Source organism: Macaca nemestrina, chromosome 7 (assembly GCF_043159975.1).
Source record: "Macaca nemestrina isolate mMacNem1 chromosome 7, mMacNem.hap1, whole genome shotgun sequence".
Classification (NCBI taxonomy): domain Eukaryota; kingdom Metazoa; phylum Chordata; class Mammalia; order Primates; family Cercopithecidae; genus Macaca; species Macaca nemestrina.
The window spans coordinates 35350849-35375823 of NC_092131.1; the positions used below are offsets into that span (position 1 = coordinate 35350849).

The window sequence follows — 24975 nt, forward strand, 5'->3', positions numbered from 1 at the left end:
ATCACGCTACTGTACTCCAGCTTGGGCAACAGAGTGAGACTGTCTCAAAACAAACAAACAAACAAAAAGAGACATAGGTGGGAAAACTGGAGAAATTCAAATAAAGTCTATAGATTAGTTAATAGTATTACACCAATGATAATTTTCTGATTTTCATAATTCTGCTATAGTAATATAAGATGCTAATATTAGGGTACACTGAGTACAATTCTCAGCACAATTTCTGTACTTTTGTCTAAGTTTAAAATTATTTCAAATAAATAAATAAAAATACAGTGTGATGTTTCTCTAGCATCTTCTGAAGGTGACTAAGGTTTTAAAAAATATGTTTATGAACTGAAGATTTTAAACATATTTTATTTGTTGTAATCCATTATAGGTAAAATTGTCCCATCTTTGACCAGTGGTAGCATATTCAGGTAGGATCCTGAGTCCTTTTGACATACTTCTAATAGTATTTGATAGCTTTCTTACTTTGTAATATCTAAATATATTTATACATTTTATGCTCCAGACCTGGAATCACCTATTTCTCCTGGGACTCCTAGTTCCTTTTAGTGGGCAATGGTCTTTGGAGAACATAATGTGGGTGCTAGAGGTGCTAATTTTGCTGTTAGTCATTGTTTTGGCGCACTTTCTGTGGACAGAGGTAGAAAATATTTTTTGCTTGTTTTAAAGATAAACTACACCATGAATTTATACTGATGCATCCAGTTCATACTTAGAACCAACTATTGAGTTTTGACTTAACTTCATTGGCCTACATTTCTATTTTCTTTCAACCATGTTACAAAATCTTGCTTTTCAATGATACCAACATAATTACTCATTTGACGCACATAAAGCGGTCTCAGAATATTGATTCCGATATTTACACCAATAATATAATTGCTGAACATTACACACACACCCATATATATATGCATATTTGCATTTATTTATGACCTTAAGTTATGTCCTACTAAGGATGTATTGTCAGATTAATTGTTTTATAGTCATTTGGAATAGTTTCTCTCTGTGTGGTTATGCCACCAATTGGTTCCTGGATAGTTGGTAGTGAGAGGTACTAAAATTGTGTTTGTCATGAGAGTTAGCATGAACTGGGGGTTCTTGGTGGTGGAAGAGAAGAGAATATGGTGCTAGACAATGGTCAACCCATGCAAAATGCACTTAAACTCTCAGGTGCCCAGTTTTCCTTTGGGAAACTGTAATCCACGATATTCTACCTATTTGTATTTCCTATGTAACTGCTATAGTAGGGGTTATTGCTGTTTTTAAGGCATTAATAACACTGTTTCTGACAAGTCCTGTCTGTTTTCTGTCCCCATCCTAACTTGTTTCTCCTTGTATTATCCTATTATCCCTAAATCAAATTGTCCTGTAGCTTATTCTGGTTCTACAATAATGATGTAACTTTTTTGGCGTAAACTACAGTGTGCTCGTCTTCATCCTACCTCTCTGACTGTTCCTTCTCAGTCTTTTTTTCTCTGCCTACCCTGTAAAGTTGGAGTACCCCAAGTGTCTATTCTTGACCTTCTTCTCAGTAAATTCTTTTGGGTCCTTGATCTTTCAGATAATTCAATGAAAGCTATGAATTTACTCTTTCCATAGAAACATGTACTTTCTACCTATGTACAAAATTGTATGTATCATTTCAAGGGGTTCATGGACACTCCTCCATGAAGACAAGTTCAAAGACATTTGCTTTCACACATTCCAGGCTTCCTCTCCTAGGACCTTCATTTGCCATCTAGTTACAATGACTCCCAAATCCATATCTCACACCCAGACTTCTCTCCTTCTCTCTTCAACAGCCTCCAGGTCATCCCTATCTGTAGAACATGTCTATAGCTGAGGTTGCCCTCTCCCTCCCATGAGTCTGCTCTTCCTCCCACGAGTCTGCTCTTCCTCCCATGTCCCAATGGGTGACTGTATCATCAGGCTTGCTGACCAAGCCACAACCCAGAGGGCATCCTTGGCTTCTTCCCTATCACTCTCCCCATCTAATCAATGATGCTTAAATGGGAGCAAGACCCATTTCTTTCTCCATGCCACAGTCGTAATTCAGGCCACAATCATCACGCATCTGGATAGCTATAGCAGCTTCCTAACTGGTCCCCTGGCCTCTTGAATGAACCTCTCTCCCACTGGGTATCTACTCTTACATAGCAGCTAGTAAGATCTTTCTAAACTGCAATCTGATCATATCACTGCCCAGTTGATAACTCTTCAAAAGCTCTCCTGTTGCCCCACTGATGGATTTTAGCATGACAAAAAAAGCCCTCCTTGCTGGCTCCCTGGGGATTCCGACTGCTATATCTAATTTTATCCAGGATTTCTGCACTGGTGGGAGCCAAGGTGAGATTTGATACAAAACTTTATGTTGAAAAAGTCTTATAAGCCATCCAAACAGTTTCAAAAATCACCAAATAGAACAGGGCTGAAACTAGGGGGTGGGGCCAGATCACAAACAGTTTCTGAGTAGCTCCTGTATGCAAGGAAGTCACTACAGTGGATGCAGTGATGAAGAAAACAAGATTTTCCCCCAAGGGCCTTATAGTCCATAAAGAGGATAAAGGGTGGAAAAAAGAGGCATGTTCCAAATTAATTAGTCAAGAAAACAAACATGTAGATGTCTTTTTTTTTTTTTTTTTTTTTTTGAGACAGAGTCTCACTCAGTTGCCTAGGCTGGAGTGCAGTGGTGCAGTCTTGGCTCACTGCAACTTCTACCTCCCGGGTTCAAGAGATTCTCCTGCCTCAGCCTCCTGAGTAGCTGGGATTACAGATGCACGCCACCATGCCCAGCTGATTTTTGTATTTTTAGTAGAGATGGGGTTTCACCATGTTGGCCAGGCTGGTCTTGAACTTCTGACCTCAAGTGAACCACCCACCTTGGCCTCCCTAAGTGCTGGGATTACAGGCATGAGCCACAGTGCCCGACCAAGAAAACAAGCGTGATTAGATGTCTACCACATGCCAGGCATGTAACATAAAGGAAAATGCATTTAAATGTCACAGAAAGGGAAAGTACCACAGGGCTCTGCAGGAGGGAAGAGAGAACTTCCAGTTGAGGTAGATTAGCAAAGTCTTTGTGGAAAAGAAGTGCTTGAAGAAGATGTACTTGAAGGGCAGGCAGGGAATGGACATGCAGAGAAAGGGTCAGGGGTCTGGGAGAGCCTCTAGGCAGAAGTAGCCATTGGTGCAAAGATATGGCCTGTGTCCTTTGAAGTTAACCACAATCCTGGGGGGACCTGTTCTCACCTGGGCTCCAGCCTCCAGACAGTGAGGAAGCTTCTGGAAGCCAAGGGATGGCACTTCTTGAATTTTTCTACATTCTCATGAAACCCTGAAGAGGGTCTGAGGTTCATCCCAGTACAGCTGTTGCCCATTTCACAGATGGAGGGAGTGGAATCCAGAAGAATTCAATTAAGATCTTCAAATATATAAAGTCATGGACAATAGAGACATTTTCTGCCCTTTGGAAGCAGAGCTATTGGCTCTGGAAGTTCAGAAGAATAAGGAATCCTTTTAAATTTGGATGTGAGGTGGTAGTCACAGAAGGCTTCTTGGAGGAGGTATGAGTTAAGCAGAACCCTAAAATAGGTGTAGGATTTATATAGGCTGGGAGGTAGAGGGGGAAACTCTAGGTGTGGGAAAAGCACAGGCATGTTCAGGGGACAGTGAGGACTCCATGTGGGACCTGGAAAGGGGATCCAGTGAGGCCGATGTGGAAATAAGGCTGATGGGTAAGTAGGGGCCACACATTGGCCCCAAATAACGGAATCTCTCCTCCTCTGTGCTTGCTCTGTGTTCCACCAGGACCAGCTACTCTTCTGCGATGACTGTGACCGTGGCTATCACATGTACTGTTTAAATCCCCCGGTGGCTGAGCCCCCAGAAGGTAATGATGATGATGTCAACAGTAACAACAGCAGCAGATACTACTACTACTAGCACTTACTGAGCTCTCACCATAGTACAGGCCTGTGCTAAGGGCTTTACATGTCCATGTCTTGTCTCATTTAATCGTCACAACCCCACAATGTAGGTACGACGACTGCCATTTTACAGATGAGGAAACTGAGGCACAGTCCAAGCAGCTTAAATTTCAACTTGAGGGCCGAGGAGGTTTTTCCCAGACATGCAGTGGAGATGCTGGGGAGGTGTGAGCTTCCAGGGGAACTAGCGCAGGGCCCGGCGACACTAGTTTGGAGGCATGACCAGGGAGTGAGGGTCTTGATAAGAGTTGAGCCCATCTCCTCTGAGCACCTGCTTTCTGCTGAGCCACAGACTCCGGCACGTTTTCAGGCCTGGGACTTGGTTTCTGCATTGCCGAAGTTCAAAGGAAACAGGGTTTACAAGAAGTTAGGGGCACTGGGGTGGGGCTCCAGAGTTAGCAGAGGGGCTGCTACTAAAGCCATCTCATTTCTTGCAGGAAGCTGGAGCTGCCACTTATGCTGGGAACTGCTCAAAGAGAAAGCCTCAGCCTTCGGCTGCCAGGCCTAGGGCCCTAGGTCACAGAATGTGACTTGCTGCTGGAGAGGCTAAAGCAGAGCCCAGCTCAAACCAGAACGCGCCCTCTTCCTACATATCCAGACAGACCAACTGTAAGGAAAAGAAATAGTCCCAGAGGGGCACGGACACATGGAACCAAGAGGGCGACGCATCTCCTGACCGCCCCCGATATGTGCGGAACTTCAGCCAGCACCTCCTTGTTTCTACCGGAAGGAAGTTGCACTTCGGAAGAACACCGCCGGCCCTAGCCCTGTGGAACCCCTTTCACTTTTGCCCTAGCACCGAGGCCCTCTCATTGGTTCCCATTTTAAGGGAAGCCATTTCCTGACCACTCACCCATCATTGTGTGTAGTGTGGTGTTTTTTATCTATTGTGTTCCAAGAAATCTTCGCACAGCCCCCGCCCCCTCCAGCTTAGGCTCTTCATCCTGAAATTCTCACCCGAGGAATAAAGGGCTGTGGAGAAGTTGTTGTTTATGGCAAGCCTCACTGGAAACTTCTAGACTTGGGGTCTTGCAACCCCTTCTTGTTCCTTGGTGTCTGTGGAGACAAAGAATTGCCTTCTAGAACCTCAGCAGTGGCATCCACAGCCAGCCTGGTCTTGATCCACTGCCTCAAGTTACTAGATGGGGGCGGGGAGGGAGGGAGAGGCGCTGAGCCATGGGAGGAAGCATTGCGGAAATGGTGCCAAGGCCCCGCCATAGCCAGTCAGTACTTGTTATCCATCGGGAGAGACTTTGCAAGGGGCCAGGCTGGTTCCTTGACCTTAGAGCTGGGACATCCTTTAGGTGAGACCAGCCACAGCCTATGGACAGAGGAAGACGGTCAAGCCTCTGCCTCTCAGCCCACCTGGGTCTGGAGAACTGGTTCAGCTTCCCCTGGTGGGACTCAAGAACCAGGAAGGGGAGTGAAGGCTGCTCAATCATGTGTCTGAATGCTGGATACAGGGGGCTGCAGCTTTGAGAAACCTTCAGTATTGATGCCACGCTCTGAATTCCTTTTCCTAAGTAATTTCTTCTTTCCACGTAGTGTATGTTCGCTATTGTCTACTGAGACCTGACTGGGAATTTTAAGATTCCCAGGGGAAGGAGAAGATTGTTATCTAAACAAATAATTAGGGTGAGGTGGTCATCATTCACGACCAGGGTGGCCACATTTTAGAACTCTTAGTGCGGGGGTTACTCTTGTCTCCTAAGCTCCCCAAACGTGCAGGACTCTTGTTTTTAAAAAAAAATGTGTCTAGAAGAAAGAGGTGGGGAGGCTGAGCTTCCGAGAACTCTGTGTGTTGGAAGATAGCCCCGAGGGCTGGAGCGGATTGGGCTGACTTTGAATCACAGCAGCAGCACAATAACTGACATATTTCTGGAAAAATCATTTGCCCGAAGGGCAGGTCTCGGTGAGCGGAACCCTCGCGCATGCTTGGCTTCTCTGAAATCAGCTCCATCTCTGTGGTCCGGCTGCTCACAACAAAGGCCCAGGTTATTTTTAGTTCTTAAGCTCCTGAGGAAGCTCCCGGAGACTCGGGCTAGTTGGGCCACTTCTGCCCGGCTGCAGTATTTGTGCTGTCCCTCAGCAGGAGTGCTCCTCTCCAGGCTAATTGCTCTTGGCCAGTGGACCCAGGGCAGCTTGGCATGAAACCAAGCAGTGTGGGTCTCCCCCACGCTTCTGCAGAGTGACCTGTGGCAAGCGATGGGGGTCACTCTCCTGCATGGGCCTGTGGCCTCAGAGTGAATCACACACATACATAATGGTCTCATTTAAAGGGCCCCTGTCCGGATGGAATTTTCGTCTTCCTCATAAGTAATTTCCTTCCGCCTGCTGGTCGGTGAGCTCGTCTGAATCCTGAAGGCCCAGGGAGGGATAGGGAGGGTGACATTCCATCAGAGGGGCACATTTTCTCTCCTGACTACTCTAGCTCTCTCTCTTCCCACAAAACTCAAAGCAGGCTGTCTCCAAAGGCTAATAATTGGTTTTGAGAGTCATTTTAATTTAAATTTAGAGAAAAAAATTCCCCAAATGTTCCCAAATGCCACAATAGCTTAAAAACTTAAAAAGCAAGTCTGAAACCCCAAATTGTGGCTCTACAACTTGACACGTCCTCTTCGGAGTGTGTGTAAATTTGTTTTCCACAGAAGTGCAGGCGATAGGGCACCCCTGTTCTATCTCAGCCCCACGTCTGCTTTGCCCACACAAGCTGAGCCTGAGCTGGGTCTCCCAGGCCAAGGCAGGGCACTGGAACTTGCCTGCAGTGGTGAGGGTCAGGGTTCTGGAGTGACATTAGGATGGCCCTGGAATTCCCCTCTCTGCTTCATTACTCCCTGCAGAATGGGGCCAACCCATTCTTCATCTTTGGAGGCCTCAGTTTCCCCATCTGGAAAGCAGGGATAGCAAGCCAACTTGTGGGCTGGCACTGTCAGGGTACTGCAAGCAGACAAAAGTCTCTATGGTCACATTTATCACTTCTGTGTTGAAAAGAGGACAGGGTTGTTAAACGTTAAATTGGTTTCTTTTTTTTTCTTTTGAACCCCAGAGAATGAGCTAGGATCATTCTCTGAGCTAGAATCACAAGATGCCTGTGAAGGATCAGGGTTTCTGTGTTGCCTCTGCCATGGAGTAGCTGTGTGACACTGGGCAAGTCACCTAACCTCCCTGAACCTCAATTTGCCCACCTGGAAAATGGAGATAGTAACACTTGCCCTGACTATTCCAGAGCGAGATTGAGAGTTTTGCTACATAAACAAGCACTGCAGAGCCATGCTTGTCTGGGAAGAACTCCAGGTATTTTCCATGTCCACCTTCTTGTGTGCATTAGCCAATGTTAGATGTCTTCTTCGTATCTCCCTTGTGACCAAAGGGAGTTTATATTGCCAGGGCCGGGCTGCCCATGGTCAGGGTCCTGGCAGAAAGCTGTGACCAAGGAAATCATGACTTGCATGGGCTGTGGGGTGGAGGTGAGGGATATACATGGGGTTGGGGACTTTAAAATGAAGGTGCTCAGGATACTCCCTTCTATAAGATGAATGCAGTTGAGAATGGAAAGGTGACTTTTAGAGAGGGCTATGATTCGTTTCAGTTGATGGGTAACGCTCACTTTCTGACGAACACTGCCACTTTCTAGCTGACTGACCTTGAGCCAATGACTTCACCTCTCTGAGCCAAATTTCACACGTCTGTAAGGTGGGGAAACATGGCCTCTCCAGCATGGTCTTTGCAGTTATTCGAGGTGACGTTGGTGAAGATCCTGGCACGGGTCTGGCACGATGATGGTCCCCACTCCATGGTAGCTATTGTCATTTTCTGCAGAGGTCACCAAATGGGGACAATGATGGGGTTGTCTCCCGGCTCAAATGCTGGGAACAGCCAGGAGACCTTTGCTGGGCTTCACCGGGAGACCTCTGTATTGTGGCTCCAGCAAACCAGAGAGGTGAGGCTGCCGGATTCAACCCGGAAGTGGAAATCCTGTTCCCTGCAGGCATTTTTGAAACCCTGCTTTTGGGACCTGTAGCAAATCCAGCGCAGGCAACATTATGTGGAAATAGAAACAGGGCTCCTGCTAGGAGATTGACATTCTGGCTTTCCTTTGGAACCCCTCACTGACTTATTGCCCCTGAAGCAGGAGCCAGCAGGTCCCAAAGCTCCCCTGCTCCTGTCCCTGCCCCAGGGCAAGGTAGGAAGCCCAGGCAGGCTGAGCCCAGCCAACTGGAACCAGGGAAGAGCTCTGTGGGTGGGTGGAAGGGAGGGAAGGAGGCCAGATTCCTCCAGAGCTGGGGAAGATAACAGGTTTTGAAGTTGGGGGAGGGTTTGGGTTTCACAGTGATGGTTTCATGATACCCTGGAGGGTTACACACTCATGGTGCATTTTTGTCTTCGTGCTTTGAATACAGCCCGCTTCCTTTCAACACTCCGCTTAAAAGTTTTGGTGTTTTAAGGAAGAAAAATGAGATGATTGTTATTACTTTTCCTTTGGGAGCAAGTGGAGGAGACCTGCGCTCTTTTGTGCCGCTGAAGAAAGGTTGCTGGCAACCTCAGGCCTCAGGGCTCAAAAAGAGGGGCTTATAGTCTCCTCTTTGGGTCTGCGTGTGAGGAGGTGGGGGGCGTTGTGCTGCCCCATGGCCCAGGGCGGGCCCTGAGGACCACATCCCTGGTCCCCAGGCTGGTTTTTAGCCTGTCGTGGAAGTGCTGGGACAGGAGCAGCCCCTTCTTTTCTCACTCCCCGGCTGCACCTCCTGGCCCCTCTTCAGGGGGTCCCAATGGAGAAGTTGGCCCTGGCCAGAGCCACGCTCACACTCCCATGGAAGATGCCACAAGTCCCAGGCCTGGCTCCTTGTAGCAGTGGTGACTTGGTGTCCCTTTTAGCAGGCTCCTATTCCTGGGGAGGAAGAGAGACAGGGGTGCCTCGGGAAGGGAGGGTGGGAGGGCATTTGGGAGGGGCAAAGATCTCTGGCGGAACAAGGCAGAGAGCTGGATGTCCTCAGGCAGAAATCCTGGAGCTAAGGAGCTGGAGGGCAGCAGGTGGGAGTGAACAGTGATTGAAACTCTGTTTTTTTTCCTGAGTCTTGTGATCCTGGGCAGCAGATTACTATTATTATTATTTTTTAAAAAGGCCAAACCTCTGCCCAGTTCTGAACTCTAATTCAGCTCCCTCTTTCTTGAGGCCCCTTGTTGATTGTGTGGGGTTTCAGGGATGCTTCTGAGGGCAAAGCAGGCCCCATACCCAGCTGGAGAGAGAAGGCAGTGAGAGAGGGCTGGATCATGCCTGCAGCCTTGGGGAGTGAAGCATTTCCAGGCACTGCTACCAGACGGGTCAGGCCTCCAGGCCCCTGTCCCCCAAGCCCAGGACACCAGTAGCTGGGAAGGGAAGCGGGGGCCTGGCCAGTCCTGCTCCTCTGCCCCCTGCAAAGTGGACAGAGCTCCTCCTCTCCCCGCTGTGTGTTACCCTTTTTGCAATCTTACTCCCATCCCCAAAGCATGCTTTTTGATTCCAGGTAAAGGGGAAGGATAGTGGTGGTGGGGAACAGATGTTTTAATTTGCCTCAGGCCTACGAGTCTCCCTACCTGAGCCCCAGCTTGCTGTAGAGTCTAACTGGTCCGTGGCCAGAAGGTGGGCTCCATAGCTGTCTGGGGGTTGGGGCTCCCGCCCCCATTTCTGAGCATTCCTAGGGTTTGGGAGTCTGCTTATGATTCTCTGCCAGAGGCCATGGCCACCAGCCCTGAGTGTGGAACAAAGGGACACAGGGGTTAGTTCAGGGCCTTTGGGCAGCTGGTGGAAGGTCTTGGAGAGCTGGGAACCCCTTTCTAGGGAGGCTGGAGACCCTCTGGTCTGTGAGTGGACAGCTGAGAGGGGGGCAGGGGGAAGGAGGGGAGAGGAAGATGTGGGTGCTGCCTGCTGGGCACCCGGGATGTGGGAGGACAGACAGCCTCCCAGGCAGAGTGAGTGGGAGCTGCCTTGGAGCCTCTCAGCAGCTGTCCCCGGGGAGGCCTGGCTGTGCGGCGGGCGCCCCCTCTGTGTGAGCAGCCCAGGCAGCTTGAGGAGAGGCCCAAAGGAAGTGCTGTCAGGAAACTCTGAAGAGGAGGGGTCCGGGCTTGCCAGTTCCCTACCAGGGGGTTTTCCAGAAGGAACAGGGAACTCCCTGCATGAGGGGAAAGATTTGGAAGTGAGTGGGTTCCTGGAACAGGCTCTCTGAGCTCTGAGTGAGCCCTGCCTGGAAGGGGGTCCTGAGGTGACTCCAGCTTCTGTCCCCACTCCTTCCCTTTCTCTGCTCCAGTGCCAGCTTCAGGTCGCAGGGCAGGTGGCCTTGAGAGAGGGACCTTTCACAGTTTCCCCCTCTTTGGCTCCCCCAGGAGAAGGGAGTATTTTGCTGATGGCGACATTTCCCAGGGCAGGCCAGAGGAAGGCAGGAACCAGGACTGGCAGGCAGCCAGAACCCTCTTGGACAGAGATATAATTACTCATCATGACCTCTAGCCCAGGCAGCAAGCAAAATGGCCCTGTAGGCTGGCACCAACCCTGTCTAGCAAATAAACACGGCCATGGTGGGGACGGGAGGGCAGGTAAGTGGGCCTTGTAGGAAATGGGAGAGGCCCGCGAGCCCCTGGGGCCTGTATATCCCCTCAGCAACACAACCCTACAGACCCCCAGGTTATATTTTCACTCACTGCATCCCATTTGCTCATTTGCTCGCCTCTCTGTATCTCTGTTATTCATTTCAATGTTATGAATATTGATGATGAGAACAGGAATGCCCATGCGTGCGTGCGCGCGCGCGCACACACACACACGCGCACACACACACACCCTGCTTAATGAACTAAAGGGAAACTTTGATGTTGCTCCAGGACAAGAGGGAGAGCCAGGGGCTGCTAGGCAAGGTGCGTCTTTCTGAAATCTTCGCCAGTCCCGCTCCTCTGGCTCTCAGGTCCTGCACAGCCACAGGGGTTGCAAAGGGAGCCTTGTGCTTGGAAAGCCACTGGCTCCATGACCTCTTTCCTTCTCTTCCCTTCGTTCACCTGTGCTTTTTTTCAGGAGAGACATTTGGTAATAGTTGGGGACTTGAAAAGTCTCAATTGTGCTATCAAAGGGATGCAAAGCTTTTATGGCTAGAATGGGGGTTGTGGTTTTTGTGGACTTGGTTTGCCCTTCCATGTCTACTCCCCACTGAGACCTCGATTCTCATCCTGCCCTCTCCCTTCCCTACACTGTTTCCTCCCTTCCCTCTGCCATGCTAGATGCTAAGGAGTGGGGTGGAGGTGGGAAGTGGGAAGCAACAGTGGTGTAAAGGAAAAAGAAAATATACCCCGTGCACATTTTCAACATGTAGTTGAAGAGGCCTAAATTAGGTACTAGAAAAAAATAAAGGACAGAAACACTGCCTGATATGTGAGCGAGAGCATGAAAATATAGAACGATTATCTCAGAGCAGAGGAGGTGGGGAGCAGGTGGCTGGAGAGAGGCGGGGTAGGTAGGCAGGGCGTCCCTGGCTCACCAGTGCATCTGGTCCACATGGCGTTTGGGAAAGCAGATGGGTCCTGCTTTTGCGATGAATGGTCAGATGCTTAGGGGGCACTTGTGCTCCTCTGGCTGGGAAAGGGAACACAGTCCATCCGAGCTGCCCCCCACTCATCTGCCATGGTTGTCCACTCTGGGGGTTTTTCCTCTGAAGGAAAATGAACCCATCTTTTGCCTGCCATGAATCATTGCAAGGCAGGCTGTTACTGGCTAAATTAAAACCCTTGGCAGGGCATCGACTATGTGCAAGGCAATGCTCTAGGTCCTGTAGAGGCTGGAAAACAAACCACATCCTGGCCCAGCCTTCAAGTTGCTTTTCAGCTATAAAATTAAGTTCTGCCAAGGAATCGTGACTATAGGTCAAGCATCGCGCCACCACGGAAGGTAGATGTATATGTAGGTTTCTCTGCTGAGGATGCATGTTCCTCAGTAGAAGACAAGTAGGTGGAGGCATCCAATGATTTCCATCCTGTGGAGGTTGAGGGGTCAGGGGAAGAAAACAGATGACCTCAGCCTAGTTGCTTTAATCTGCTTTTCCAAGCACTAGATGCCCTTGGATGACAGCATCCTCAGCATTAAAACTGGTGAGCTGATGAAGGCACCTGGGCTGGAGTGTGTTGGGCAGCCAGTGCCCCCAGTGCTGCTTGCAGGTTCTTGGGGTGGAAGACAGGGAGGTGCAATTGGTAGGGCCTGATCAGAGGCAGAAAATGACCCCCACAGTGGTCTTGTCCCTGCTAGAGAAAGCAGAGAGGGGGACTACTGGGGTGGGGGGGGGCTTCATGCACAGATTGGGCACACTCCACCAGACCCCAGCAAGGTCAGCTGCCCCATGCCCGTGTCTGGCACTGCTGGTGTGTGCAGGGATGAAACCCAGCATCAGAGAGCTTTTCAGCAAACCTTCCATGCTCACCTTTGGCCAGGTGCTTGTCAGGTCCTAGCTTCATGCTGGCTTAGACTGTCAGTTGTTTGTGTTGACAGCATTAGGAATAAACCATTTGTTTCATCTTTCCTTTTCTCCACACGTGTCACAGCCAGATTTCAGCTTTGAGTTATTCCCTGAAGAAGCCACACCAAGCTCGCTTTCAAGCAAAATGCCTGGGCTTGGGGGAAGGCATGTATCTGTCCATGTGTGGATGTCGGCTCAGAGCTATAGCTTCTCTGTGGGGCTGGCCCGAGGGAAGGCTCCTCTGGGGCCCTAGACAGCACATGGCTCCCAGCGAGGGGAATTCTGGTGATCTCTGTGGAGGTAGCCAGGGACACAAGGCTTGGCTGTGAGTCTGGTTTTAAAGTGCGTGAGAGCCTGAAAAGCATGAAGGGGTTTGGTCCACTCACCTACTTGAAAGCCTGTGGGCAAGGTTCTCTTGAGCCAAGGCTCCTCTGAATGGCCCTGCTGGTGGAAGGGGTGAGGCAAAGGCCTCTGACTTGGACCCTTTCCACACCAGACTGGCAGCACTGCCCCCAGGCAGCCAGTGGTGGACCCTGAGCCTTCAGGCCCCCAGCTCCTTGAAGGATGAGCCTGGGAGCTCCAGAGCCAGCGGCTGAGCTCTGAGAATTCTCCATCTCCTGCCTGCCCTTGAGTGCGCTCTCAGTCTGAGAACACAGTCTGATCAGGCGCCCTCCCGCCTTGATGCTGTGCTGTGTGTGTCACACGGTCGATTCACAAAAGCCAGAACTAGACCTCAACCAGGTCTGCTCCCCCTCGCCAAGTGGGTTCAGGGTGAGGGCAATTTTTAAGCCCAGTTTCTCTCTTTGATAGCCAAGACATGGAACATCTCTGCTAAGAAGCTGAAAGAAATTGGTTTTCTTCTCGTTGCTGAAATCCCTCTGTGTCTCTTCTCATGGACAGGCTGGTCCAGTGGCTTTGGTGAGGGCACCTCCATTTATGAACACTGGGATTCCTCCGGGTGGGCTTTGACAGGTGGCTTCTGCGGTAGGAAGGACGACGAGGTCCCTGGGAAGGAGCTGCCTACCCGCTGCTCCACGAGGAAGCTCAGGCCCGCACAGTTTCCACCAGGCCTTGGATGCCCTCTGGTTGAGTCAGAGAGCGTGTGGACTTGCAGAAGGGGTGTGTTTAGTCTTCATTGCCCTTTCTCAGCTGGTGAATAGAGACCCTGGGCATCTCACAGCCTTAGGAATGTACTGCCCCTCCATTGCTCTAGACTGCCTTGGGAAAGGGGACCCTGGAAATGCACTGAGATCTCCAATTACTGCCTCCATTGATGTCTCTAGACCTGCAGATACGACGCAAACCTGGGATCACTTCTTCCAGGTGTGGGCACCAGAGAGGGAAGCCACTGCAACATTTTATCCCCATCATTCCAACATGCTTGCTTGTCTCTTTTACCCCACACCCACAACTCCTTCTGAGACTCTTAGTCATAAAAGAATGACCAAGAGAGTTGGGCTCCAGCGAGAGAAATGCCTATGAAAGAGGGTTTCCCTTTTTGCTCCTTTGAAGGCCCTCCCCACTGATCCTTGGAACCCAATACCGCATTGCCTCTTGTGATGAGTTTTTGCCTTGGTCTGCTTGGGTACTTCAGACCAGGACTGAGTCTGACACAGCTTTCATGAGGTTACAGAAAAGGGCTACAGATTTGAGAAGTTGTGTGTAATGGTCTTGAGACAGTATCTCCATTTGGCTCACCCTGGTTTCTCTAAAAAGCAACGACAGCAACAGACAAACAAAAAGCTCCCACCTCCCACCCCGTTAGCTGTCCTCCTCCTTACTGTGATGTGGTTGCGGTCTCTGTCTGTAGGTGTGTGTGCCGCCTTGGCCCTCTGTCCTCTGGGGATGTGCCCTTCCCACGTGTGTCAGGTTCCCACTCTTTCGTGACTCCTAACGTGAAGTGCTGTGATGTTTCTGCCCTAAGGGACGTATCAAGCTCTCTGTGTTTCAGTGTTGGAGATTGAGGCTATGCCACATCTCCTGCCATCCTAAGGGGACATGCCGGTTCTGTTGCTTCCCAGAGAGCTGCCAGATTGTGACAGTCTCCAGGAGAACCTACAGATTGGAAGCAGACCCGGGACTCGCTCTTCATTCAGAAGACTGGTGGCCCACGTGCCAGGACCGCCCCACCTCTCTTGCTGCCTTTTCTCCTGTCCTGACAGGGTTCTGGGAGGGAGACCTGTCGCTGATGGGATGAAGAATGACGTGGGGATCGAGCAGCCTTTGTCTTTGGGACCCCTCGATATCCCATGGAACCCTCGCACGTTCTCAAAGACTGAGTCACAAGCCCCTACCCCTTCCTTGCTGTGGTTAGTATCTTGTTCTGTGATTGGTTAGCAATGTTGACTACCCACGTAGTGAATCTTTTGTCTGCAATTTAGAGAATGTGTAAACAAATAAAAGCCTTTAAAACTCTTGGAAAATCTTATTTTCCCTACCAATAGTTAGGACCTCACTTGCAAATGTAGAGATCCTGTGGGGGTAGAGCCTTTCATGTTGGGGTGTGCAGTAGGACTGCATTGTGTGAGAGAGAGAGAAACACACATGCATGTGCATCAGGGTCCAGAGAAACACTAGTGCTTTCATGGTTGCAAGGAGACTCCTGGAGCAACAAATTCCAGGTCTCACTTGCTGCCTGATGATGGGCTTCCGGCCACGTCATACATGGCACCAGGGAAGCCACAGTCACAGTGACAGCTTTCATGGGCACAGCGGGCAGCATAGCTTCAGGCCTTAACTGAGAGCTTCAGCTGCAGGAGTAGAGGAGCTCATTTTCTGGAGACCCCCTCAGAGAAGATCCTCGGGCATCCTGAAGGGAGCCCCCTAGATTTTCTGGGGCAAGGGAGGTTGATGACTCAGAGATGACTCACAGCAGAGGTGGGGGAATGTGGTTGGGGGGAGAGAGAGACCTCTGGTGCAGGACCCATCTAGAAGCCAGCTGAGTCATTGCTCCTTCCCTCTCAGCTGCCTTCCATAAAGGCAGTGAGTTGGCTGCCCTGGGCAAGGAGCAAGAGGCATCACAGAGGACGTATCTGCCCCTAGAGTCTCCAGAGTCTGCTTAGCAACAGCCTTCAAGGAACAGCTTCTGGGTGTAGGACTCCTGGTCCATGCGGGAATTGGTTTCCTGAGGCTGCAAGTTAAGAGTCAGTCTTCCAAAAATAAATTTTAGATCGATAAATAAAGGCTTCTACTCTATGCTAGGTAGTGGGGCTACAGCAGAGAAGACAAAGCTCCACCTCTCATGAGGCTCACAGTCTTGCCAAGGAGGCAGGCACCAGACAGCTAATAATACAACATGTGATGAACGGGGTCAAGGGGGAAATCGATGGAACTAGAATACGAGCTCCCTGGTCTCAATCAGTCAACATAGTTTTAGTTGGAATCTACTGTGAATTTTGGTAAGACACAGGTGGGCATGGCAGTGGGAAGACACCATGTCACTTCTTATTCCTCCCCTAAGTGAGTGCTGCACTGTTCTTTAATGAGTCATCCGTGTGCCTTCAGCCTTTGCTTTTCTAAGCATAATGTGGGGCCGTTATTTCAGCAGAGGAGCCATTGATGGTTGCTGCAGGCATGGGCCATTGAGCAGGTTGTTGAGCGATCTCTGCAGTGGGAGAGATGTCTGCATTCAGGGACCAGAGGGGAAAGGCCAGGCCTTCACCCAAAGCAGTTTCAAGCGACAGCTGGACCTGCAGTGCTGAATTGCTAATTTCAGCAATCGGGGGGACTTAGGCTCATGTAACAAAGTCCAGGCAGCAGCTGATTACACAGACACCCACATCATTCAGGCCTTTCATCTGCATGGAGAGCTGTGCATGTTTCTGCTTTAACCCCAGGGAACCCGGCATTGCATCCTGGTCTGCTATGCTGTGAATGTTATGTCCCCCAAAATTCATATGTTGAAATCTCCACCCTCAGGGTGACGGTATTAGAAGCAGGGACTTTGGGAGGTGATTATGTCATGGGGGGCAGAGTCCACATGAATGGCATTAGTGCCCTTATAAAGGAAGCCCAGGACAGACCCCTTACCCCTTCACCATGTGAAGCTGGAGAAGGTGGTTGTCCATCAGGAGGCAGGCCCTTGCTGGACACCGAAACTGCTGGCACCTTGATCTTGGACTTTCCAGTCTCCAGAATTGTGAGAAATAAATTTGGCTGATTGTTGATAAGCCACCCAGTCTATGGCACTTTGCTACAGGAGCCCAAACAGACGAAAACAGTTTTATCTCACCAATTTCTGAGAAGGCTTTTGAGAAGGCAGTAAACGTGCCATGTTCTGGTGGGCCTGAGAAAGTTAACTATTATAACGCAGACCAGAAACTGACATTGCCGAGTCAGAGGGATGGAGGAGGGAAGGGGTATTAGTCCATTTTACGTTTACTAAAGGATATACCTGAGGCTGGGTAATTGGTAAAGAAAAGAGGTTTATTTGGCTCAAGGTTCTGCAGGCTATACAAGGAGCATGGCACCAACACCAGCTTCTTGTGAGGACCTCAGGAAGCTTTCAATTGAGGAGGAGTAGGTGTGCCACATGGCGAGGGAAGGAGTGAGACAGAGGGAGGTCCTAGGCTCTTTTTAACAATCAGTTCTAGTGTGAACCAACAGAACAAGAACTCAGTCATTACCTACCGCTGGGAGGGCACAAAGCTATTCATGAGGGGTCCCCCCACTCCATGACCCAAACACCTTCCATTAGGCCTCACCTCCAACACTGGGGATCACATTTCAACACGGAATTTGGCGGGAACACACATCCAAACTATCAGCAGGGAAAACTGGAGGGATCCAAGTTACATTCAATCAAACACAGAGCAGAACGGCCTTCCTCTGCTTTTTCCCTGGGGGAGAGGCAAAGGCTTGGAATGGTGGCAGAGCGAGGTGGTGAGGCCTAGGAAGAAGGGACCGTGGGATAAGATGTTGATGAGTGGCTCAACACCCGGCAGTAGTGGGAGTCTGAGGGGTGGGGTTGCGATAGAGATATAATATGGTTTCCCCTCCCTGGCTTGGCAGAAAGGCTACTGAGAGAGGAATCAGAAGTTCTAGATCTTGTCTTATCTGACTAGGTGACATTTGACTTTATAGATACAGGCGTGAGTTTCTAGAGTTTCTATAAAATCAGCCCTAACTTGGCAGTTTTGGGGAAGGGGCCATGTAGATCGAGGTGTACACACACCAGATGCTCACGCCTGTCTTCCAGCCCCCAGAGTTGGCCTGAGTCAGGAGCCCTCTGGGGTGTCTGGTAAAGTGTGTTTCCATGCAGTGCCTTGGAATGGCATGGTTTAATCCCAGACACGATGAGGCCAGAGGTTTATGTTGTTCTAGAACAGTGGTTTTCCAAGCAGATTCTGCAGAGGCCTAGGATTCTGCGAGTGATTTGGGGATGCCCAGAGGTCTCGAGGGACAGGGGTGGAAGGAAGTCCTAGAGCCTTGAGCTCCAGCTTTCAACTGAAACCAGTGACCAGTACAGCTCCAATTTGATCTGCGTCTTCTATTGGTGATTCTGCTGCTTCAAAAAACATGCAACAGTTTGAAACCATCTTTGGGGCTAGATGGTGGGAAGGGCACAGGGGTGTCTTCTGAGGTTGTGCAGAGTGATGATGGGAGGTCACCTCAGTCCCGTGACCCTCTGCCATGCACAAATGGACGTAGCCCATTCCCGGCTTTTGCCAAGGGAGTCTGATCTCCACTTGGGGCTTCTCCCTTGGGTTACTCTTAAGAAGAGCAGAGGGACATTGGTATCATGACCAGGAGGTTACACTCTGTCCATTCCTGGGCATCCCTGCAGCCTGCAGCACACACTACCCTACCTGCCCCCACCCAGGCCTGCCTTGGTGTTCTGCTGTCACATCTGCGTCATAAGCCTCAGTCCATGTTTTGAACCATCAGCGCTTTTAGCAGGACCAGAACAACAGTGTGTCCCCAAGGTGGGTGGGTTAGGAATGTTCGGGCTAAACTTCAGGTAATTAGCATTGTTAACGCTTGTTCTGTGATATTACAGCTGTGAGCCTCATTAAAGTGTTCTCCGGGGGAAGCAAGCTGAGATCCAGGTGTCAGTTCTGCTCTGCGCGCAAGCGCCCGCCTGCCATCTCCCAGCCTCTGTGCTGAAGCCTGGCTCATTCCCATCCCCTCCTCCTGCTCCTGCTCCCTCTCTGCTGGCATCTGGGCTGGGCCTGCTTCCCTTTGCTGGGATTTGCTCCTTCCCATCCCCTTCTCCAGCATGGAAAGCTCTGTCTCCCCTTTACCCAAAGAGAAACGTGCCCACAGCACAGAGTGGAATGGCTGCCGCTGGTCCTTGCTCACTCCAACTCAGCTTTGAAAGAAAGATTATTCTGCTCCAGGCAGGGAGCCCAAACCTGCCCTCTACAGTGCCACGGCATTTTATCCATGGCTGTACCCTCCCTTGCCTACCAGAAAACTCAAGACCTGGTGCCCCCCACCCCTTGGCTATTTCCTGGGTCCAACTGGCATCTGCTGCAGCGGCCTCGCCTCAGAAAGAAACCTGAGTCCCTCCGGCTTTAATTTCTGGGATTCCTGATTCCTGGGAGGGGAGGCAGGGGACTAACTATTTGCCAAACAGAGAAATATGAAACGCTGTCCAACCCCCTTGAAACCTTGAGGAAAATAATGCCATCCCCGCCAGGGACTAAACACAGACTCAACCCAAAACAGAGAGGGAAAACACAATTCCAGAGAGCCTCCCTCGGGGCTGGGAGGAGCTAAGGAGGGTCATACAGGGGCCCACACCCTCCGTTGTCTCCCCTTTCTGCTTTCCTCAAACCCTTGGCCCCTCTGTGTCCACCGAGGTGCATGTTCAGAGTGGTCATCCAAGCCATTTTGATGGACACAGCTCACTGTCTCATGTGGCTACAGACTTGGAGGATAAAACTTGACAGCAACTTTAGAACTTCCCAGTGGAAGCAACTGGCCAACTGAGGGGAATAGCATGTATACTGTTGCCTTTAACCCAGGATGGAACCACAGATAGGCGGTCCCATAGGCACACAGGAAGGGAGACCATCTGTAGAAGGGCTTCATGAGGAGGTGCATTGGAGCAGAACCTTGAAGGATGTATAAGACTTTGACAGCAGTGATTTGGGATTGGGGATGGGCTTTCCAAGTGGAGAGGGCAATTTGAGCAAACCCGCCTCCGTTTATTCTAGGGATGCTGGGCTGAGGTTGTCTGGGACCTGTGTCTTAGACACTGCGACCCAGGCTGCACCCCAGATCTAGGGCAAACTCTCCCATGGAGCCCTAGTTGCCACATGACACACAGAGGGCCATTTTCTGAAGCTAAGAGCCAATGTCAGGGGCTCGGAGTCTTTAACCTGTGAGAAAGAGCCTGAGATCTTCTAGCAACTAGTCTTGCACTTTGTTTGATGTGTAGGCTTGGATCCCGTTAAACTATACTCTCTTGGATCCTGTTAAACCATACTATTACGCTTCCATCTTCTAAGCAGTCTCCAGAAAGATAACTCCTTAAACTTCTGTCTGATTCCTTTTTATGTGTTTTCTTACAATCCTCGTTTTCCACAAGGCACTCCCTCATTTCCCACAATGAACCACTTTAACCTTATCTTTTTACTTTTGTCAATGTGGTTGAATGGAGATCTCCTATCTGGAATCTCCAGAATGCCACCCCAACCACCCAAGCAGGAGCTGTCTTGCATATACACTCGCTCTCCACCTACAAACATTTCTGAGTCTCCAACCTCCATGTTTTACCTATCCCTCTCATACAGCACCTGATGCCCCCTGCTCATTGTCAGCTTTCTTGACAGCCTCCCTGATCAGACTAGCTCTTTGAGGGCACGCACTGTGTCTTGTTCACTGTTGAATACCAACTGCCTGGATCATGTTCAGCAAGGGAATGGGTGGATGGATACAGGGATCCTTGAACGAATGATTGAGTGTGTGAATGGGTGAATGAGTGGATAAGAGAAAATCCAGTGGGGTGGGGAGTGGAGCACAGTTTGCCACATAGGCACAGATCTTTCTCCTTCTGGGGCATGGCGCCGGCAGCATCAGAAGCAGATCTCCTTCCCTGGTGCTCATGGGAGGAAGGCAGTTCTGTTGGCTGGGAAGGGACTGGGCTGCTAGGCTTTTACCCATCTCTGTTGTCGGGTTACTATAGCCCACTTAAAACCCAAATCCTTCAAGTCTTGCTGCATTATTAATCATGATCTATTCTAGGTGGGCCACCCTGTGTTCCTCTTAAAGGAAATTCACTATGCACTTAAAGAAATCATAAATTATGAAAATGATCTCCACGTTTCTCTGGGGCAAAATGACAAACTTTCTTTTTAAAGAGCTCAAAAAGCACTCTGAAAAAAATACATTATTAGATTTAATCCCTAAACAGGCATTCACAGATTAAAACTATTTATAAACAACACCTAAAAGCCCAGGGCTTAAAACTGGTGGTTTATAACTATCCTTTGATTTTATTTAGTTTCTTTCTTGATTGTTTTTCTCTTTTTTCTTTATCTTCCTCAGTGATCCTTATTCTGATATCCTTTGATTTTAAGGGACCAGAATCGAGGACTGCCTTTCTCAACCTGGATCTAGCTTTGGAGGGGAATGGAACGCAGCTTCTGGGGGGATCTTTCAGTTGTGCCATAAAAAAACCATTAGCTTTCCTCTAGTTATGCCATTTAAAAATATACATTGCACTCCTGTATGCTTTTAATTATGTCTTGAGGCCAAAATTATTGCCCTTGGGAATACATTTCCAATTACATAATGGAAGTCAGAAAGAAAATACTTTCAATTACAAAAATCACTGGGCTCTAACTTCGGTGATCCATTTGCCAACTGGAGAGAGGCCCCAGGCGAGCTCACCCCTGCCTTGGTGTGCACTGTGAGTCTGCCAACGGAGGGTGGCTTTGGGGCCCGAGAACCCTTGAGAGAAGGCTGGCAATGCCACTCACAGGCTGGATGACCGGTGGCAGGCATATTACATAACCTTCATGAGCCTTAGTTTCCTTGTCTGAGAAATGGGGAGAATGACACCTATTTTGTAGGGTTGCTGTGAGGATTAAACACAATCACATGTGTATAGTGCATGGCACATATGGTTCTTCCTCTCTCATCCTTCTACCATCCTCTCCTCAACCATGTAATCACCAATATGGCAATAAAAACTTGGTCCTAGAATAAAAGGTGAACACGTTCCTACCCTTAAGACGTAAGTTTCCTCGAGAAACTTAGGTGGCAGAACAGGGCATAGGAAAGTACCCTGGCTTGGGAGTCATAGAAATGTGGCTTGCCTGTTTTTCCTTTCCTCTCAATGGAGGGAATTATAGCCACCTTCTAGCTTGCATTTGTGGGAAGATTCAATGAGGCAACGCGGGTAAAGCCCTTGGCCCTGTATCTGGCACACAACAGGCTCCCAGTAATAGCAGTATCATCTCAGATTCTGAAGTTTACCTGTGGAAATTGAGGAGAATGTGGTAAAGGCCACAAGCACCCCCAGACACCGTGCTATGAGAGTTCAGAGGCGAGGGTGCTTCCAACCTGAGAGAAAGCTAGGAAGGTTTCAGAGAGGCGGTGGCATCTGAGCTAATTTGAACCTTAGGTGGTTTCGGTGGAGGAAGAAAGAGATTATGTCAGGCACCTATGTGGAGACAAGAAAATGTGGCTAGTAGTCCAGGCTGGTCAGCATGGAGGAGAGTTTTATTTTGTTTTTAATTGGTACACAATAATTGCACACATTTACGGGATACAGTGTGATGTTTTGATACCTGTATGTGTTGTGTAATGACTGAATTAGGGTAATGAGCAAATGCATCACCTCAAACATTTATCATTTCTTTGTGTTAAGAACGTTCAAAATCTTCTCCTCTAGCTCTTTGGAAATACACAATACGTTATTGTTAACCATAGTCACCCTCCTGTGCAATAGAGCAGCAGAACTTATTTCCTCAGGAAAGTTTTAGAAGATGAGGCAGGAGTGCCTGGGGCTGAGGTCCAGCCTGGAGCACCTTGAATGGGGGAAGCAGCAGCTTCTGCTGGAAGTGACAGGGGCACCACGAAGGGTCCTGAGCAGGGGAGGGTTGGGAGCTGTTCTGAGTGGGTTAGATTCGGGGGTGGGGGTGGTGAAGGAGGTCCCTGGCTCTCAGAGCAGGCTCTGTCGCTTAGAGCCTGCTGCTGGCTATGATGGTGGGAGGCTGGCCAGGTTGGGCCAAGGTTGATGCTAAGGGTGTGTGAGTGGGTGCTCTGTAGACCACACCTCCTAGGACAGGCTGAGCCCCCTTTCGGGTTAGGACGAAGGGCTAGAGGCTACAGCTCCTTTGGTCTGTACCTTGCCTACTGAGGGACCTATTCCCTTTCCTCCCCTCTTCTTCCTCCTCTTCCTCTCCCTCTTCCTCTTCCCTCTCCTCCCCCTCCTCCTCCTCCTCCTCCTTTCCTTCCCCCACTTCATCTTTGCCTCTTTCTTGCAGCTGCAGCAGTCAGGGGAGGGCTACAGTCAAGTGGGAGGTTGGGGGAGCTGTGCAGGGAGCAGGGCCCCTCTGCTGGTGGTGGGGAGGCAGCAGGGGAGAGGCTGGGAAGCTGGGATGGCCAGTGAGGGTGGCTGCTTGGCCTGGCTGGTCCTCCTGTGACTCCTTTGGTGACTCCGGCCCAGGGAATGAGGAGGTGCAGCTGGTATGGTGTGGAGGAGCCCGGCCAGGGGCCAGACTCAGAACATGAACATGGACAAGATCCCTGGGTAGCCTTTCTCTAGACCATGGCTGGGCTTCAGGGTTCCTTGAATTTGTCTGTAAAATTGTGCATGTGTGTGTGTCTGCCTGGCTTCCATCAGATTTTCAAAGGGATCTGTGACACCCCCAAAGCTTAAACACCCCTTGTCAGTGCAACCCTTCATTTTCCAGAAGAGAGGAAACTGAGGCCTAGAGGGGGGGTGCGACTTCCTGTGTCTGAGGCTAGTTTGCTGCCATCCTGGGCAAATGGAAGGAGAAGGATGTTCGTCAGGGAAGTAGGGGTGCTGGGAGCTGGCCTAGGGCTGGGGACAGAGAGGAGAGGGAGGGAGGGAGGAGGGCAAGAAAGGAAAGCCCAGAATAGCCTGGGGAGCAGCCATCTGTGTGTTTTGTAGAGGCCAGTGCCCGGCCCGGATACCTGATCCCCTTCCTCAGGTATTGTTCGTGTACTTTCCCAGGGTCCACGGGACTGGGCTGGGCACAGGGGGAGAGAGTGAAGGCAGTAACAAGTTGACTCTGTGTGTGTGTGTGTGTGTGTGTGTGGCAGGGAGAGAAAGGAGAAGAAGGAGGGAGAAGGGGAAGGAGAGGAAAGGAGAAGCACACAATGACACAATGACAATGACAGGCAGAGAGGGAGGCCCAGGGCCCACTGGAGGGGCAGGCCCTCCCTCCCTGCCCTCAGAGGGGAGGTTTCCTGGCTCTAGAAGTCCCCCTGAGGCCTTGGGGCCAGGACAGGTGTGGATGGAAGCTGAGGCTTCCGCCAGAATTTTCCTGAGAGCAGTTCCAGGAACATGAACCCGAGGGCTGTGTTAGCCCACAGGACTCAGGGGCTGGTCTCAGGGCTTGCCACTAAAATCTTATCAGTCCCTCCTCAGGCCCACTGTTTTCCCGCTCCCCGCTCTCATCAGGGACTGTGACTGGTTTCGAAATTGCAGACTCTGGCCGGGCACGGTGGCTCATGCCTGTAATCCCAGCACTTTGGGAGGCCGAGGCGGGCAGACCACGAGGTCAGGAGATCGAGACCATCCTGGCTAACATGGTAAAACCCCTTCTCTACTAAAAAAATACAAAAATTAGCCGGGCTTGGTGGTGGGCGCCTGTAGTCCCAGCTACTCAGGAGGCTAAGGCAGGAGAATGGTGTGAACCCGGGAGGCGGAGCTTGCAGTGAGCTGAGATTGCACCACTGCACTCCAGCCTGGGCGATAGAGCGAGACTCCGTCTCAAAAAAAAAAAAAAAAAAAAAAAAAAAAGAAGAAATTGCAGACTCTGGCAGCAGGAAGGAATCTTAGGAGTCAGTAAACTCAGTGGTTTTCAAAATGTGCTCTGACGAGCCTCGGGGCACCATGGGATGAACGGGATGGGGCAAGGGGCTGATGACACCCACCCAGTGCTGTTCCCACCAGAGCAGCATCACTTTTACTGAGTAGTGTTCCATCTAAAATTTTGTTGGGGAAAGAGTTTCTTGGCTAAAAGTATGAATTCTAGCCCTCCTGCCCCCTCCCCTGAATTTTATGGGAGAGGACAACTGAGGTGGAGGCTTGCTTAGGGTAATAGAGAATCCCGTGGCTGCGCTGGGTCTCCCAGTGCCCAGACCAATTGCCTGGTCTCTTCCGTCTCCCCAGAATGGGCTCAGTCTGAGGGAAGAGGAGACCAAAGTCCTAGCAGGGGAGAAGGAATGGGCCAGGGACAGGAAGATATAGAAAGCCCCCTAGAAGGGTGGTGGCTCTCCTGCTGGCATAGCACAGAGAAGTCCTCCCAAAGAGAACCGTGGACCACGGGTCTGGCTGCCTGCTCCTGCCAGGGCTTTGGGGAGGT

General features: G+C 50.2%; 1 protein-coding gene across 8 annotated transcripts in view; it reads left to right on the forward strand.

Moving 5' to 3' along the window:
• Nucleotides 1-14881, forward strand: part of LOC105494301 (double PHD fingers 3) — a 287462-nt gene extending 272581 nt beyond the window's left edge. For 6 of the 8 annotated variants that reach the window (XM_011762612.2, XM_011762607.3, XM_011762614.3 and 3 more), the window contains 3 exons: nt 3820-3901; nt 4436-5910; nt 13277-14881. In XM_011762612.2, coding sequence (XP_011760914.1) covers nt 3820-3901; nt 4436-4506 — 153 coding nt within the window. In that variant the 3' untranslated portion in view covers nt 4507-5910; nt 13277-14881. Of the gene's footprint in view, nt 1-3819; nt 3902-4435; nt 8182-13276 lie in introns of all 8 variants that reach the window. The other 2 variants (XM_011762608.3, XM_011762609.3) reach the window with 2 other exon arrangements.
• The last annotated feature ends 10094 nt before the right edge of the window (nt 14882-24975 follow it).